Source organism: Dipodomys spectabilis, unplaced genomic scaffold, assembly GCF_019054845.1.
Source record: "Dipodomys spectabilis isolate Male_0828 unplaced genomic scaffold, ASM1905484v1 ptg000157l, whole genome shotgun sequence".
In the NCBI taxonomy this organism is placed as follows: domain Eukaryota; kingdom Metazoa; phylum Chordata; class Mammalia; order Rodentia; family Heteromyidae; genus Dipodomys; species Dipodomys spectabilis.
This window is the reverse complement of record NW_024870834.1, coordinates 19,517,947-19,535,481: the sequence shown is the minus strand read 5'-3', so window position 1 is coordinate 19,535,481 and position 17,535 is coordinate 19,517,947. Positions and strand designations below refer to the sequence as shown.

At 39.7% G+C, this 17,535-nt stretch overlaps 1 protein-coding gene across 3 annotated transcripts in view; it reads left to right on the top strand.

Moving 5' to 3' along the window:
* Ylpm1 (YLP motif containing 1) overlaps positions 1 to 15,230 on the top strand; it is an 84,350-nt gene extending 69,120 nt beyond the window's left edge. For 2 of the 3 annotated variants that reach the window (XM_042692486.1, XM_042692484.1), the window contains 3 exons: positions 3,617 to 3,747; positions 14,180 to 14,362; positions 14,829 to 15,230. In XM_042692486.1, the coding sequence (XP_042548420.1) occupies positions 3,617 to 3,747; positions 14,180 to 14,326 (278 nt within the window). In that variant the 3' untranslated portion in view covers positions 14,327 to 14,362; positions 14,829 to 15,230. Of the gene's footprint in view, positions 1 to 3,616; positions 3,748 to 14,179; positions 14,363 to 14,828 lie in introns of those variants that run through there. The other variant, XM_042692485.1, reaches the window with a different exon arrangement.
* Positions 15,231 to 17,535: the final 2,305 nt, after the last annotated feature.

The following is a 17,535-nucleotide window of genomic DNA, read 5'->3' as shown; positions in this document are numbered from 1 at the left end:
AAGACTTTTTAAGGTAATTCTTCTGGTTCTCTAAACAGTAATTATTTTGGGGGCAAAGAGAAAATTGTAAAAGAGAAGTCATAAATTATAAATGTGATAAATATTTTAGCTAAGCAGATATTCTTCAAAGGCGTTATAATTTGTGATAGTGTTCTGTTAAACTGGAGCCAGTTCATTTTTTTTTTTTTTTTTTTTAAATTTTTTTTAGGTCCAGTCGTGGGGCCTGAACTCTGGGCCTGGGCGCTGTCCCTTAGCTCTTCAGCTCAAGGCTAGTGCTCTACCACTTGAGCCACAGCGCCACTTCTGGCTTTTTTTCTTTTTGCTTATGTGGTGCTGGGGAATCGAACCCAGGGCCTCAGGAATACAAGGCAAGCGCTCTACCACTGAGCCACCTTCCCAGCTCTCATTTTCTATTTTCCTTTCTAGATTTTAAGGAAAAAAGAAAATGGCATTCAGTTATGGTGACTGTTCAAGAAAACATGGTATTAATACTTGATATTAGCTTCTGGGGGGGGTGGAATTTTGGCTTATCTACCACTTCTCAGAAAATACATCTTATACAATTGCATCAATTTTAAAGACAAATTGCACAAATTGCATAAACGGATTTCTTACATAAATTATTTCAGCTATGGACACTGAAGATCTGGTAATGAATCTAGAAAAATTTTAGAGGTTTTGCAGTTGAATCTTTGCTTGTTTTTAATAGAAGTAACAATGGTGTTTTATAAAAGGGCTTGCATCTTGGACTGCTGTATTATCTTGAGAACTAATCCAGCTATGGAGGAAGGCAAATTGAATGTGAGCTTTCTCAGTGAATGCTTCTTTGAGATTGGTCCATTGAGCCAATTGAGAAGAAGGTTCTCCTCTTACCTCATGAGGAGCTTCAGCTGAGAGTTATCGTAACAAATTGTTTGCTTACCACGTGTAACTTATTTTTCTGAGTACCAACATTCTTCCATTACTCTTGGTAACAGGATTATGCTGTGGGTGGACACATGGTGACCTTTAGCAGTGATATTTGTGAGCTAAAAGTTATTTGTGGGGAACTTTGATTTACAAATGCATCTGTCAATAAGAAAGTGCTTACCTATATTTCAAGCAGCTGCTGAGATTTCACTGCAGATTCTGGATCTATGCTCAGTGTACAGTTCTACCTATGTCTCTTAAATAAAATAGTATAGTTTAAAACAGTTTAAGGCAGGACTGAGTTATAGCTGGCATTAAGGTCATAGAGTTGTTAAAAGTTGCCTGTCCATATCAGTCACACCTGACTGCTCCTTCCCAACTGGGACACAGACACTCTAATACACAGGTTGGGTATTATATAACATCAGAGGCTGGGATTCAGGATTGAAGCTATTTAAACTCAATAACATGATTTTAGTTTCTCAGACTGTAAGAACTAGAATATTTGAGACTGTTACCATCCTAATTTAAGTTTCTCTATGTGAAATATTTTGGTTTTCCTCATCCCAATGTCATGTCTGTACTTCAAGAGTTGTATATTGGCATTCTGCACAGTGAAACAGACTCATCTCTTCAGAATTAGAATGTAATTATTTGTATAGGCACAAAAACCTTATATGTTCAACTTGAACAAATTTCCAGATACCATCTATATTTAGAAAATGCATAGATGTATTTAAAGAATTCTTGCATTATGTAAAAATAATACACACTGTTTTAAAGATCTGGTAAAATTCTGTGACCTGCCAAGTTGGATTTAAAGTTTCATCTTCATCTTAAAACTTTATCTTTTGAAACTCAGACCTCTAACAATCACTAGTGTGAGTGTTTTGGATACCAGGCTTCTGTAATTAACACCCCAGATTCTTCTTCCCTCACCCTATACCATCCATCTGTGTGTTTGGGTTTCCAGTATGCCATATGGAAGAGCTACAGGCCTTTCTTCAGCCCTCAAAAGGAAACTATAATATGCTTGCACAGTAAAATTTCAAATTACACAAAGGTGCTCTGACTAGAAATGCATGCTGTATTGGATTTCATGTTGCAAATATAGATCTGATTTGTACCTGTTGTATGAGGAGAAGTTCTTGCAGTTTTTCACACTGCCCTTCTGCACTGTTGCCTGCCAGGCTCTATTCTTGGAATTGTGAACATTTGTGAAATTGTGAAAATTTTCCTTTGAAAATATGTTAATGTCAAAATTGATTGTGTAAGTTTGGAAATCCATGGAGGTTTATTTAATACGTGTGTTGGGGCTTCCTACTCTTCTGTTACTGCTGTTACATTATTGAACTGAGACCAATTTTATTGCTTAAGGGACCTCATTGATTTTCTAATGCCATACCCTGTGTCCCTGTGCAGTCAAGGGGCCACTTGTTTCATCACGTATAGTATGGTCTGTAGATAGAGCCATTTGGTATAGCATGTGGTTCGTAGAGGAGGTAGAAGGTTAGTTCTGTGGAACCCATCCAAACAAGATGATAAAATTTTCTTGAGTTTTGTAAAGTGTTGTTGTCATTTGCCTGACTGATTTTTTTCCTATGAAATTGCTTTTGTGGGGGGAGGAATTTGAAAACTAAAAGCTTTGCCACTTATGCAAAAATCTCTCTGATTTTTAAAGCTTACATAGCTAGTCATGTGAGTAACTTGTACTCTTGAAGCATAAACTCACCCTCCTTACCACTGCTTCCATTGTGCTTTCCTTTTCATATCAAGTTCTTTCCAACTTGGTGCCTTAAAGACTTCTGTTACATGTACTTTGTACCCTTAATGGAGTTCAATGAAGTGTGGTTATTGTGTTTTTTCTGAAGTTTTCAGGCTTTCCTTTGGGAGCCTGCTTTTAACATATTGTGTTTATATAGCTTCAAGTGATTCAAAAGCTTAGTGCTTCATTGTAGCTAAAAATGCCTATAACTTATATATTTGTGTTCAAAATTGTTACTTACCAATAAAAAAGATACAACATGTTTTCTTATATTCCACAACTTCTAAATGTACAATTCCTTTTCATACAATTGATTATAGTTGTTAGTCCTTGAGAGACCTTATCCTGTCATTCAAGGTTCAAAAAGAAATATCAAATCTTGTCTCTTTGCTTAGGAACCCTTAACCCCAGTACGGTCAAGAGTACTTCATGGTGTATCAAAAGTAGCAACCTCATACAGTCATCTTATTGATAAGCATTAACTTATGGTGGTTATCTGTTAACCAAAAATTATCTTGAGCATAGCTATTAAGTTCTTCAGATGACTTGCTTTTTATATGACATAGTATTACAGATGTTTGCACATCAAATGAGTTATATTAAAGAAAAAACAGGAATGAAAGTTATTGTCATTAGGAAAACCCGACTTTTCATTTTCCTTCAGAACACAAGAGCATATGTTTTTTGTGAGAGTAGCAGGACAGAGAAGATAGGAGACAGGGTTAACTTAAGACTGCCAGTAGGAACACCAAACAGACTCGAAATGGCAGAGAACTTGATGTTATCTCAGCCGAGAAGATAGTTTGGATCTGCAAGCAATGCTGCACTCAAAAATATGGATGTGCCCTCTGAAAGTATTCCAGCCTTCCTTTTCCTTTGTTTATGTGTTGTATGAAAATTCACAATTTTTCTTAATGCTGTGGCTCTGTGTTTGTCCCTCAGACAAGTTGGATGGCTTGAGAACTGGCACTAAAAGGAAACGTGACTGGGAGGCGATTGCTAGCAGAATGGAAGATTATCTTCAGCTCCCTGATGATTATGAAACTCGTGCTTCTGAGCCGGGGAAGAAGAGGGTAAGAAACTTTGTAATTGCCAACAGATGAAGGGCTGGTTTTAGAAAGATTTAGGCAGATAATCACATAAATGCTATTTTTAAGAACAATTTTTAAAAGTGGGGAGGGGGTGTCATGGGGTTTAAACTTAGGGCCTGGGCACTGTCCCTGAGCTTTTTTGCTCAAGGCTAGCACTCTACCACTTTAAGCAACAGCACCACTTCTTGTTTTGGAATGGTTAATTAAAGATAAGAGTCTCAATGGACTTTCCTGCCCAAGCTGGCTTTAAACCACCATCCTCAGATCTCAGCTTCTAAAGTAGCTAGGATTACAGGCATGAGCCATAATTAAACTATTTTATATTAAAAAAAAAAGTCATACTTTGCAAATTTCAGATCAAAATGTACAAGTAACTAAAAGGTGAACAGAATCTCTCAACCTGTAAGAATTGGGAATATCTAGTTGTGTCATTTTGTCATTGGACAAAAGAGCCAGGATGCTGAAGAGAATCTGTGGGACTACAGATTGAATATATGAAAGGTCCCAGGGCAGCTGGGGTCATATGAGTATTTCACATGTGTGTCATTTACTGAGAAAGAGAAATCTGGAAGAGTCACTTGAGTGAGGGATTTAATTGTAAATTAGAAGACTTAATTGATTATTGGATATACAAATATGAAATTTATTAGAAACAATCAGACTGAAACAATACATTTGAAAAAGTGTTTTTTAAAACCATGAGACCAGCAGAGTGCTAGTGGCTCGTGCCTGTAATTTTTTTTTATCTTTCTATGTTATTGTAAAGATGCTGTACAGAGGGTTACAGTTACTTGAGTAAGGCAACGAGTACATTACTTGTTGATCGTTGTTACCCTCTCCCTTCCTGTTGTTGTCCCACTGTCTTTTCCATCCCCCCGCCACCCAAAGTTGTGAAGTTCATTTCCAATATACTGTCCTGTGGGTATCCTTGTTGCAATGGGTCATCCTGTGTTCTTGTTTCAGCATTTTGTTATTCCCCTTCCCCTCCCCAGATTAGACATATGTATAGACAAGATGCAGGGTACCAAAATCAAGTACAGTAATAACGGGATTTGCCATCGGGAAAAGAACATACAAAGGAAACAACAACAACAAAAGAAATCACATTGTACACTTAAAACAATAACAATAAAGACAGACCTCTTGTGTCCATATCTTGGGTATCATCTTTTTTTTTGTCGGTCGTGGGGCTTGAACTCTGGGCTTGGGCGCTGTCCCTGCGCTCTTCAGCTCAAGGTGAGCGCTCTACCACTTGAGCCACAGCGCCACTTCCGGTTTTCTAGTGGTTTATTGGAGATAAGAGTCTCATAGATTTTTCTGCGTGGGCTGGCTTTGAACACTGATCCTCAGATCTCAGCCTCCTCAGTAGCTAGGATTACAAGCATGAGCCACCGGCACCCGGCAGGACATCATCTTCAATGTCATATGTACATGGCTTTTGAACTTTTCCATTCATCTGATAAGATTGTCCTATATGTATACTAATTATTGCAAATAAGGGAAACCATGGGACCTAAATTTCTTTGAGACTGGGTTACTTCACTTAATATGATTTTTTCCAAGTCTTTCCATTTCCTAATAAATGGGGCAGTGTCATTCTTTCTGATGGAGGCATAGAACTTTATTGTGTATATATACCACATTTTCTTGCTCCACTCTCTACTGAGGGGCATCTGGGTTAGTTTCATATCTTAGCTATGGTGAATAATGCTGCAGTAAACATAATTGTGCTGGTAGCTTTAGTATGGCCTTGTTTGTGATCATTTGGTTTTGGGGGGGGGGGGGGCGTTTTTTGGGTCCGGTCATGGGGCCTGAACTGTGGGCCTGGGCGCTGTCCCTCAGCTCTTCAGCTCAAGGCTAGCGCTCTATCACTTGAGCCACAGTGCCACTTCCGGCTTTTTTTTTCTGCTTATGTGGTGCTGAGGAATCAAACCCAGGGCCTCAGGCATGCAAGGCAAGCACTCTACCACTGAGCCACCTTTACAGTGTTTGTGATCATTTGGGTAAATGCCCAGAAGTGGATTTCTGGGTTGGGAGCTCTATGTGTAGTCTTTTTGAGGAACCCCCATACTGATTTCCAGAGTGGTTGGACAAGTTTACACTCCCACCAACAGTGCAGGAGGGCTCCCTTTTGACTACAACCCCTCTAGCATCTGTCATTATTAGATTTTTTTTTTTTTATTATAGCCATCTAACTGGGGTGAGGTGGAATCTCAATGTTTTGATTTGCATTTCTAAAATGGCCAGAGAAGTTGAGCATTTATTCATGTTTCTATTGGCCATTCTTATTTTCTCTTTAGAGAAGTCTGTCTTTAAGTTGTTAACCCACTTGTTAATGGGTTGGTTGTTTGAGGATTTGTTTTTGGAGAATTTATTTTTTTTGAGTTCTAATTATATTTTAGTTATGAGGCCCTTGTCTGTTGTATAGCTAGTAAAGATCTTCTCCCAGTCTGTGGGCTAGTGATCTTACTAGCTATGTCCTTTGCCAGGCAGAAGCTCTGCAGTTTCATGCAATCCCATTTGTCCAACCTTTCTTTGATTTGTTGTGTTTCTGGATCTTTATTAAGAAAATTTCGGCCTGTGCCAAGGAGCCCTAGAGTTTTTCCTATTCTTTCCTGTAATGTTTTCAGGGTGTCTTCATGCCTGTAATTTTAACTACTCAGGAGACTGAAATCTGAGGATCACAGTTCAAAGCCAGCTTTGGCAGAAAAGTTATTGATATTTTATACCAATTTACAAGGGTGGGGTGGGAGAGAAGAGGAGAGGAGAAAGGATGTGAGAGGAAGAAGGGAGGGAAGGAAGGAGGGGCTCGAGATAGCTCAAGTGTAAAGTGTTAGCCATGAGCAGAAAGAAAATGAGAGACCTTAGCACAAACAGTAAAACCATGAGGCCAAATTATCTTGCCCAAAGAAAAAGTATAAATAGAAAAGAGAATAGTTTTGAGTATACCAAAATTTAGAAGTTAAATAGAAGTGTTCTCCCTCCAACTCAGGGCTTAGGCAATGTCTCTGAGCTTCTTTTGCTGCCCAGGTTGGCTTTGAATTGTGTTCCTCAAATCTCAGCCTCCTGAATAGCTAGGGTTACATGTGTGAGCCACACCACCTGGCCCACCCTTCCTTCCCTCCCTCCCTCCCTCCCACCCTCCCTCCCTTCCTTCCTTCCTTCCTTTTTTTTGTTGGTTGTAGAGCTTGAACTCAGAGCCTGAGTACTGTCCCTGAGCTTTTGCTACTCAAGGCTAACACTCTGCTACTTTGAGCCACAGCTCTACTTCTGGTTTTCTTGTGGTTAATTGGAGCTAAGTCTCACAACGTTTCCTGCCTGAGCTGACTTTGAACCGTGATCCTCAGATCTCAGCCTCCTGAGTAGCTAGGATTACAGGTATGAGCCACTGGCACCCAGGTTTTTTAAGAAGAATAGTCAATTTTTAGATGTGCAAAGCATAAATTGGAAACAGAATTAATTGCTTGTTAGATATGGCCACATGGACATGGTTATGTTTGTGGCTTTTTAGAGAAATGAGAGACAAAAGGCAATTTGGAGTATATTGACGAATAAATAGGAAATGAAGAAATACAGAACAGCAAATGGAGACAATTTTTTGGAAGAAGCCTTAGTGTGAAAGGACAGAAATGGAGCTAGGACATGGGATGGGTCTTCCAAGTAGATTCTGAATTCATGATTAATGTATATCTTTTAAAGCAAAATGACAAAGAATTATTATTTTTTTTTTTTTGGTCCGGTCGTGGGGCCTGAACTCTGGGCCTGGGCGCTGTCCCTCAGCTCTTCAGCTTAAGGCTAGCGCTCTACCACTTGAGCCACAGGGCCACTTTTGGCTTTTTTCTTTTTGCTTATGTGTTGCTGAGGAATCGAACCCAGGGCCTCATGCATGCAAGGCAAGCGCTCTACCACTGAGCCACCTTCCCAGCCCAACAAAGAATTATTATGTATAGTTGCTACATACTTTTTTCAGGTAATTCTTGTTAATTAATTAATTAATTAATTATGTCAATACTGGGGTTTGAACCAAGGGCCTCGTGCTTATTGTGTGATACTTTACCACAGCACATCTTTGTTGGTAATTTTGGAGGTGAAGTCGAGAGAAATCTTCTGCCCTGGCTGGCTCCAAACCTCAGTCTTCCAGAACTCAGCCTCTTGAATAGCTAGGATTGTAGGCATGAGCCCCAGTACCCAGCTAACCCACCTTGACCTGTTGAAATACCATTCATTTTAAAGGACTATCAGGTTGCCATTGTTCCCACAATCAGGTATTTATCACCCTTTCCCCTACTGATAGATGCCTGTACTATCTCATTTTGTTGAGAGTACAAATACTATAATGAGAATCATAGTGCATATGCCTTTGCATCTTTTTTCTCTAGGGTCTCGCTACATGGGCCAGGCTGACCTCAATCTCCCCAGTGCTGGATTAAGTGGTTACTACCACACTAGCCCATGTCTTGTCTTTTTTTTCTTTCTTTTATGTCAGTCCTATGGCTTGCAACTATGGTCTAGGCGCTGTCCTTGAGCTTTTGTGCTCAAGGATGTACCATTTGAGCCACAGCTCTACTTCTGGCTTTGTAGTGTTCAATTGGAGATAAGGGTCCTCATGGACTTTCCTGCTAGGGCTGGTTTAAAACTGCAATCCTCAAATCTCAGGATTAGCTAGGATTACAGGTATGAGCTGCTGGTACCCAGTGGCAACTTTTTGTAACTATATCTATAGTGTGAATTTTTAGTACCAAAGCTTTAAGTCACAGGATATGATATATGTATATATGCATGTATAAGATTATATTCCAGAAAGGAGATATATATATATATATATATATACATATATATATATATATATATATGTATTAACCACATATAAGTAATGCCTGTTTTTCCATACTGTTTTTTCATAGACCTATGATCAATTTTTAACTTTTGATAAAATAGGCTTATAGATGAAAACAGGCTTATTTGGCTTTTTTTGTTTTTCCTCCCTCCCTCCCTCCCTCCTTCCCTTCTTCCCTCCTTCCCCCCTCCCTTCTTCCCTCCTTCCCGCCCCCCTCTTTTTTTTTTTTTTTTGGGTCCGGTCATGGGGCCTGAACTCTGGGCCTGGGCGCTATCCCTCAGCTCTTTAGCTCAAGGCTAGCACTCTACCACTTGAGCCACAGCACCACTTCCGGCTTTTTTCTTTTTGCTTATGTGTTGCTGAGGAATCGAACTCAAGGCCTCAGGCATGCAAGGCAAGCGCTATAAAACTGACCCACCTTCCCAGCCCCCCCTCTCTTTCTTTCTCTCTTTCTCTCTTTCTTTCTTTCTTTCTTTCTCCCTCCCCCTCCCTCCTTCCCTTCCTTCCTTCCTTCCTTCCCTCCCTCCCTCCCTCCCTCCCTCCCTCCCTTCCTTCCTTCCTTCTTTCTTCCCTCCCTCCCTCCCTCCCACCTTCCCTCCTTCCTTCTTTCCTCCCTCCCTCCTTCCCTTCCTTCCTTCCTTTCTTCCTTCCTTCTTGGCAGTGCCAGGTTTACACTCAGAGCAGGTATTTACCACTTGAACCACATCTTCAACCTTTCTTGCTCTGGTTATTTTTGAGATAGGGTCTCCCTTTCTGTCCTACTAGACTGGACCACAGTTCCCCTGATAAATTTATGCCATAGCTGTAATGACATACATGTGCCCTATGCCAAGCTTTTTCTGATGAGCTTGCCTAGCTTTGCCTGGAACCTTGGGCCTCCTAATCTCAGCCTTCAGCAGAGCCAGAAATGACAACATTGTCTACTGTGACTAGCTATGACTTGGGATGAAGTCTTTAGAACTTTTTGCCCAGGCCTTGAGCCTAAATCCTCCATTATTTCACGTCTTTTTTTTCAATATGCATATAATATTCTCTTACCACCTTATTTATTTATGTATGTATTTATTGTGATACTGGGGTTTGAACTTGGCTCACACTTGCTGGGTGTATACTACTGAACCATACTCCAGCTAGAATGAGGTTGTAGCCAGTCATCTGTGGTTCATACCTGAATCCTAGCTACTCAGGAGGCTGAAATCTCAGAATTGCAGTTCAAAGCCAGCCCAGACAGGAAAATCCATGACTCTTATCTCCAATTAGTCACCAAAAAGGCCTGTTGCAAAGCTCTGGCTCAAGTGGTAGAGCACTAGCCTAGAACAAAAGAGCTCAGGGACCCACTAGACCCTGAGTTCAAGCCCTAGGTACAACAACAACAACAACAAAACAGGTAGCCAGGCATGAATGCAATAGTGGCCCACACTTATAATTCTAGCTACTCAAGAGCTGATCTGAGGGTTACAGTTTGAAACTAGTCCAGGCAGAAAAGTCCGTGAGACTGTTTTCTCCAGTTCATCACCTAAAAGCCAGAGGTAGAGCTGTGGCTCAAGCCACACACATGCACGTGCACACAACACACATATATACAGATTTTGTATATCATTTATCTCTTGTTTGTTTTTATTTATTTTTAACAAATTCATGGGTTCTTAAATATTAAAACACTAAAGGCTGGGAAGATGGCTCAGTGGTAGAGCGCTTGCCTTGCATGCCTGAGGCCCTGGGTTCAATTGCTCAGCACCACATAAGAAAAAAGCAGGAGTGGCACTGTGGCTCAAGTGGTAGAGTGCTAGCCTTGAGCTGAAGAGCTGAGGGACAGCACCCAGGCCCAGAGTTCAAGCCCCACGACTGGACCCCCCCCAAAAAAATTAAAACACTAAAAATGCCAGTAAAACTCCCTGTCAATAGATATCAATTTAAATAATCCAGGTTTTTAAGGTCTTTCAAATACTACAGACAGGCCTTATGCCAACTCTGTCTATATAGTTTAATCCCATTAATTGCCTTCCATTTGTGTCCAGCCCTAACCTATCTGAAATGAGAACTCTTTTTCTCTAGTTTTACTCAGATAACAATCATCATTCAGTTGGAATAAAGCCTATTAAAAAGGAGATTCTATAGAGTTGGTCATTTTCACTTGCTTTATTGGTTATAATATAGCCAGTGATATGACTTCAGTTTATGTTTTTTATGACTGGGAAGTAAACATTTCCCTTATTCATTTTTATATTGTGGAAATATTTTTATTGACAGTGGATGAAATATATATACCTTAAAACTTTAGATGATAATCAAGATTTTGTTTTGTAGCTAAGAAAAGTAACAAATGTGTTATAAATCTCAAAAATACCCCTGTGAGGGGCTGGGAAGGTGCTCAGTGGTAGAGTGCTTGCCTCGAATGCATGAGCCCCTGGGTTCTATTCCTCAACACCACATAAACAGAAAAAGCCGGAAGTGACGCTGTGGCTCAAGTGGTAAAGTGCTAGCCTTGAGCTGAAGAGCTCAGGGACAGTGCCCAGGCCCAGAGTTCAGACCCCACGTAACAACAACAACAAAAATACCCCCATGAAAATAGAATTGACACACTGACATTCAAGAAGCCTTTTCAAGCTGAAAGTCATTTTCCTGCTTTTTATATTTTAGTGTTTTAAATTCCACAAGTTGAATATCTATAAATGAGGTCTATGCATGAGTCCTTTTTGAGAAATTTATCTCCAGTGAAGGAGTCAAACACGTAAATAAGTAACTTCAATGTAGTATAAGTGTATATTAGTGATGTGAACAGAGCACAGTCATTTCCAAAATACTTTAATTCCACCTTTTAAATTCTTACTAACTTACAGTATCCTCAAGCTTAATTTATTTTTACTTATTTATGTTTCAGTGATAAGGATCTACCTGGGGCCTTGTCCATGATAGGCAAGGACTCTACTACTGATCCACACCTCCCATTATGCTTATTACAAAAGTAGTTACACTTTGGCCATGGGACCCTCATCGGTACTGTGCAGGCAGTAACACCATGCTCTTGAATCTTCAGAGTAGTGGACTGAATAAATCTGTTTCCTCATTTAAAAAAGAAAAAGTGGTTATATTCTTCCTCTTCTAATCCCATCTTCACTTTTATCTGAGTTTTAAAGTCTTAGAATCTGAACTGCAAATCCGAAAAGTAGGGTGTGTTTGCTCACTGTATTTACCTCTGCTAAGGATGCTCTGGGCATAGATTTGAATTTACTGTGAGCTGATTACTTGTTCTTTACTTGTTATAGTCTTATCTGTCCACCATTTGTCCTCAATTCATAGTCATTTTTCTATAAAATATATGGCCTTGGTTCCAAGTGGAACTAAGAGTATGTATAAATTAAACACTTTTGCAGGGTTCAAGGCCCAAAGATCTTTGTATACTGAAGCCAATGTTATTTATTAGGCTTTTTACTAAGGTCTTTGTAGGAAATTCACCCATAGCTTCTCTACATACTAAAACAAATCTGTTTTAAAATGAGTCAAGTCGGGTGCTGGTGGCTCACACCTGTAATCCTAGCTACTCAGGAGGCTTAGATGTGAGGATCGCAATTCAAAGCCTGCCTGTGCACAAAAGTCTGTGAAACTCTTTATCTCCAATAAACTACACCCCCTCCCCCACACACACACAAAAAAAGCTGGAAGTAGAATTCTGGCTCAAGTGGTAGAGCCTTGAGCAAAAGAAACTCAGGGGCAGGGCCCAGGTCTTGAGTTCAGGCCCCAGGAATAGTGTATGTGTGCATGCATGCACATGCACACACGTGCACGTGCAGACACAATGCAAATCCTAATTATTACCAGTTTACTTCCGCTGTTGAAACTACAGTACCTCCTCTTTGACTACTAGGTGGTTACTGTTAAGAGAATTCTAGGAATTCCATTACTAATCTTGCAGATGTTTAAAGAGTCATTGTACGTTAGTGCAAAAATGTATCTCCAGGTCCAGTGAAAAGAGCATGGAGTTTCAAAAGGCCCTCATTTCCTGTCCTTGTCACAGCCATATTTAATTTACAATCTTTGTAGACTTTGGTACTGCGTACTGCAAACAACAGTGTCAGTTTAAGTATTGAACTTTTATAGACTGATAATGTTTTTAAAGCTTGTTAACATGTAAGAGTACTTATTTTTTTTTAAAAAAATCAGTGTCAGCAGGGCACCAGTGACTCACACCTGTAATCCTAGGTACTCAGGAGGCTGAGATCTGATGAGGTTAAGATCTGAATATAGGGTTTGAAGCTAGCCCAGTCAGGAGTGTTTGTGACTCTTATCTCCAGTTAATCAACAAAGAAGCCAGAAATGAAGCTGTGGTTCAAGTGGTAGAGCACTAGCCCCAACCAAAAGAAGCTTAGGGACAGCATCCAGGCCCTTAGTTCAAGCCCCGGTACTAGCATGAAAAATGAAACTACGCTAGTAGAAAACCGGAAGTGGCGCTGTGGCTCAAGCGGTAAAGCGTTCGCCTTGAGCTGAAGAGTGCAGGGACAGCTTCCAAGCCCAGAGTTCAAGCCCCACAACCAACTAAAACAAAAACCAAAAAGAAACCAAAACTGCACTAGTAGGAAATATCTCTGGATTATATATCAGCAGTAATCTTAATAATGATACTAGTTGAGAGTCAGTGGCTATCAGCTGGTATTGTTAAGATTACTGCTGAATGAATTACTTACCTGTTTTCTCCCTAAAGTTAAATGTCAAGAAATATTTGTTGTGTGGAGATTAGTAAGACAGGGTACTTGGTCAAAGGTGTATGTAGTCCCTATTTAGTGTGTATGGACAATATATAAGGAAGACAGAGCTAAAAATGGGTAATTAGACTATACAGTGCGTAAATTCAAAAGTATACATTAAAAATCCAAACATTCTGGGAAAGCAATGATTAATTAGCAAATGAAAGGATGGAAAAAGCAGGGGAGTATGTTAGACTCTTGTCAGGTGAGCAAGGACAGGGAAAAGTTTTGGGACTTGAGACTAGTGCATGCAAAGTTACAGAGCTGTGAAATGGCTTCATGCTGAGATCTAGGTGTAAGTGTATTGTTTGTATAAAATGCTACAGCAGCTTGCCTGAGTAGAATCAATTGGCAGACCAAATGGGACTTCCATGCTTGGACTTTATATCACACATGAGGGAAGAGTTTTGAAGTAGGGGAGGGTCACAATTATGCGTGTTTTAGGAAGGTCACTATGGCAGGATGGAATGGAAATGATGAATAGGAAGACTTGACAAGATTAGTGCTTCAGGTTAAAGAAAAGAGAGGTCCATGAGTTAAAAGGGAATGGTAGAGAGGACAGAACTGAGCTGAAAACTAACTGCTCAGAAGCTTGAATGGTTAGAACTTGGTGATTGACCAGGATTTTCTTTATGTGACTTAGGACATATGGTTTATTTTCTCAGCTCTTTTGGGTTAATTTTCAATTTTTTCTTTTAACTTCTGGATTCAAACTGTTCAAACCTTTGCACATATAATGTGTATGTGTGTGTATGTGTATGTATGTATGTATGCATGTTGGGTTTTTTTGTTTTGTTCTGTTTTTGTGTACAGCCTAATGCTGTGTTCTCTTTAGGTAAGATGGGCAGACCTGGAAGAAAAGAAGGATGCAGATAGGAAAAGGGCCATAGGTTTTGTGGTCGGACAGACTGATTGGGAGAAAATCACAGATGAAAGTGGTCATCTGGCTGAAAAAGCCCTCAATCGAACCAAATATATATGACACTTAGTTTTTGAATGGAGTGATTATTCCTCTGAGGTAAGTATACCCAGTCAAGTAAATAGCCTAGTGTGTGGTTGCTTCAAAGGGCTTAAGATAAAGAAGATAGCATGCTTTGTTAAAAATGCTGTTTCCTGGGGCTGGGAAGGTGCTCAGTGGTAAAGTGAGCACCACATAAGCAGAAAAAGCCCGAAGTGGTGCTGTGGCTCTAGTGGTAGAGCGCTAGCCTTCAGCTGAAGAGCTGAGAGACAGTGCCCAGGCCCAGAGTTCAAGCCCCACGACCAACAGCAACAACAACAAAAAAGCTGCTTCCTAGTTCTGAGTAGTTAATAGTTGCTAATATTTAATGTTTATAATATGGGATATTAGAAAAGAGCAAGTTTCTGTAATCTGACTCACTTATAAAAACATATTTCTATGCATTTGGGAAGGGTTGAATCATGTTAGGATACTGAGCTCTCTGCCTGTTCTTTCCTATTGTGACAACTTTTTCTTCTCTTTGCAGGTGGCCCATTTTGAGGTGATCTGAAGCCAAGACCTCATGGAGCTTCCTTGTGTGTCACCATGCTTCCACATATCAGTTTTTATTTTGTTTCTACTACTTTTGTTTTTTAAAGTTCTCTGGTGTCCCCAGGAGATTTAGAATCTTGCTGTACCCAAGCAAGTCATTAGTGTTTCTTTTTAACTGTTTTGGGGAGGGCAAGACAGCGTATCTGCTGAAGCCAGGGGATCTACTGGAGGATTCCAACAGACTGTTTCCTCCACTGTTCAATATCACAGACTATATATATCATCATTGCTTTGTGGCTGTTTTGTTTTTTTACTGTATGTAACTGGTAGCTGATTGTACTATAATTAAAAACGATGAACTTTCACAATAAAGCCAATAAGATTCATGGGCTATACAGCATGGGCCCTTTTCTCTTATTTTTCAAAAAAATTATTCTTGCTTTTTTAAATATAGCATACCCTAATTATAGGCTAGCTGAACTTTTCCAAACATCTTTCTCATTGAATATTGTTAGCTCAATGGTTCCATAAAACATGTACAATTTACAAGATTCAGTGATATTCACAATACTCATTTTTGTTTAAGAGTTTTTTTTTGGTTGATTTTTTTGCATTATAGATGGAGACAAAGTCATGTTTGTCAGAGAATGTCCGTTTTATATTTTTTAACTCTGTGTGTGTATGTGTGTGTGTGCAGTGGTGATTCTCCCTCTATTCTCTTGATCTACCTTTTTTGTTATGCCATGCTTTGATTTTTTTTTCTTAATCTGACTGAAACCTGGTGAGCAGAGCATATGTGCTCCATAGAACTCAGACAATTGTCTTACTTGGAACTTGAATTGATTTTTAAATCAAAATCACGGGGAAGTAATATAGAGATGCTGAGCCCTCTGACATGTGACCTTTAAGCCTGTCAAGCTTTCAGGTTCATGCCAGATTGCTTACTGCTAAAGAGTATGGCCTTCTGTATGGAATTTCCTTTCTTAGGATAATACCAGCTAGAGTCCAGGAACAGAGCTGAAACCCACATACATTTATCTTTAAATACAGAAAGGGAGTTCTTCCCCTCCTCATTCTGCAAAGAAAAATGTCATCTTCTAGCATGAAAGAAGATAGTTGAAGAACTGTATTCAAATATCATTTCCAATTTGTGAGCTAGCTCAGAAGTTTGTAAATGCATTCACTGAAGACCAACATTTTCAAGTGTTTTCTTTTGGGCCACCAGTTAAAAACCCTTAGTTGTGTGATCTACATTAAATACTGTGACTATAGCTAATATTTCCTAGCAGTCAAATCGTATCACTTTGAGTTTAACAACTGATGTTATAGTGCTAAAGACTCTTAGCATAGTAAAAATCCTGATTACTTTCTATAAACTTTTATCTTTCCTGAAGTTTTGAATGTTTTAAGCCTAAGAGATTTTTTATACTCATTAACATCAATATTGAATGTATACTTTGTGTCATTAAATCTCCACTATTTGTAGTATTTAATAAACTTTTTAAATTGCTTATTACCCTATAATACATTTCTATGTACAGGTCTTTCTCAGTTGCTTTTATTAAGCCAGTTTGTATTGAGTTTTATCCTAACTTTAGTTGTTATGAACCTACATTGCAATATGGCCAAGTAGAATTGTTTATATAGAAACTGATTTACTACATAATTAAAACTACCCAATGTATTTTCTTAGCAAAAGCAAAACTTTAGGATATGTGCTGTAGTTTAGGAGATTTGGGTCTTCTGTTTTACTAGTAGATGATGTTTTACTTTAACTATTATTAATTGTTTCTTAGCACTTAGTACCAACCAAATAAGGAGTATTAGTCACCCATGATCATGGGCTTCACAGCCAAGCTTTGTGCTGTCATACCAGGAAGGGGAGGGGAAAAATCAACAAGAGTCACAATTCACCTCTGCCAATATGCTGGAAATACAGATTAACATAGATAACCCTGGGACTGCTGCTTTAGGCATCTGATGTGACAGATGACTTCAGGGTAAAAAGATAGGCAAAATAGCCGGGCGCTGTGGCTCATGCCTGTAATCCTAGCTACTCAGGAGGCTGAGATCTGAGGATCGCGGTTCAAAGCCAGCTCGGGCAGGAAACTCCATGAGATTCTTATGTCCAATAAAAACTACTAGAGGGGCTGGGAAGGTGGCTCACGTTTGCCTTGCATGCATGAGGCCCTGGATTCGATTCCTCAGCACCACATAAGCAGAACAAAAAGCTGGAAGTGGTGCTGTGGCTCAAGTGGTAGAGCGCTAGCCTTGAGCTGAAGAGCTGAGGGACAGCACTCAGGCCCAGAGTTCAAGCCCCACAACCAAGGAAAAAAGAGAGATAGGCAAAATAAAAAGGGTAGGAGGTACCAAAAAGAAAGTAGAGACGATTGATTTGATACTTGATTCTGCTAGGCCAGTATGAGACTGTTTGGGGGTATATGTGTTTTTATTTATTTTTTGTGGGGTATATATGCTTTTATTTATTTTTTGTTCTGGTCCTGGGGCTTAAACTCAAGTCCTGGGTGCTGTCCCTGAGCTTTTTTTTGCTCAAAGATAGCACTCTGCGGGGCTGGGAAGGTGGCTCAGTGGTAAGCACTTGCCTTGCATGCATGAGGCCCTGGGTTCGATTCCTCAGCACCACATAAGCAAAAAGAAAAAAGCCGGAAAGTGGAGCTGTGGCTCAAGTGGTAGAGTGCTAG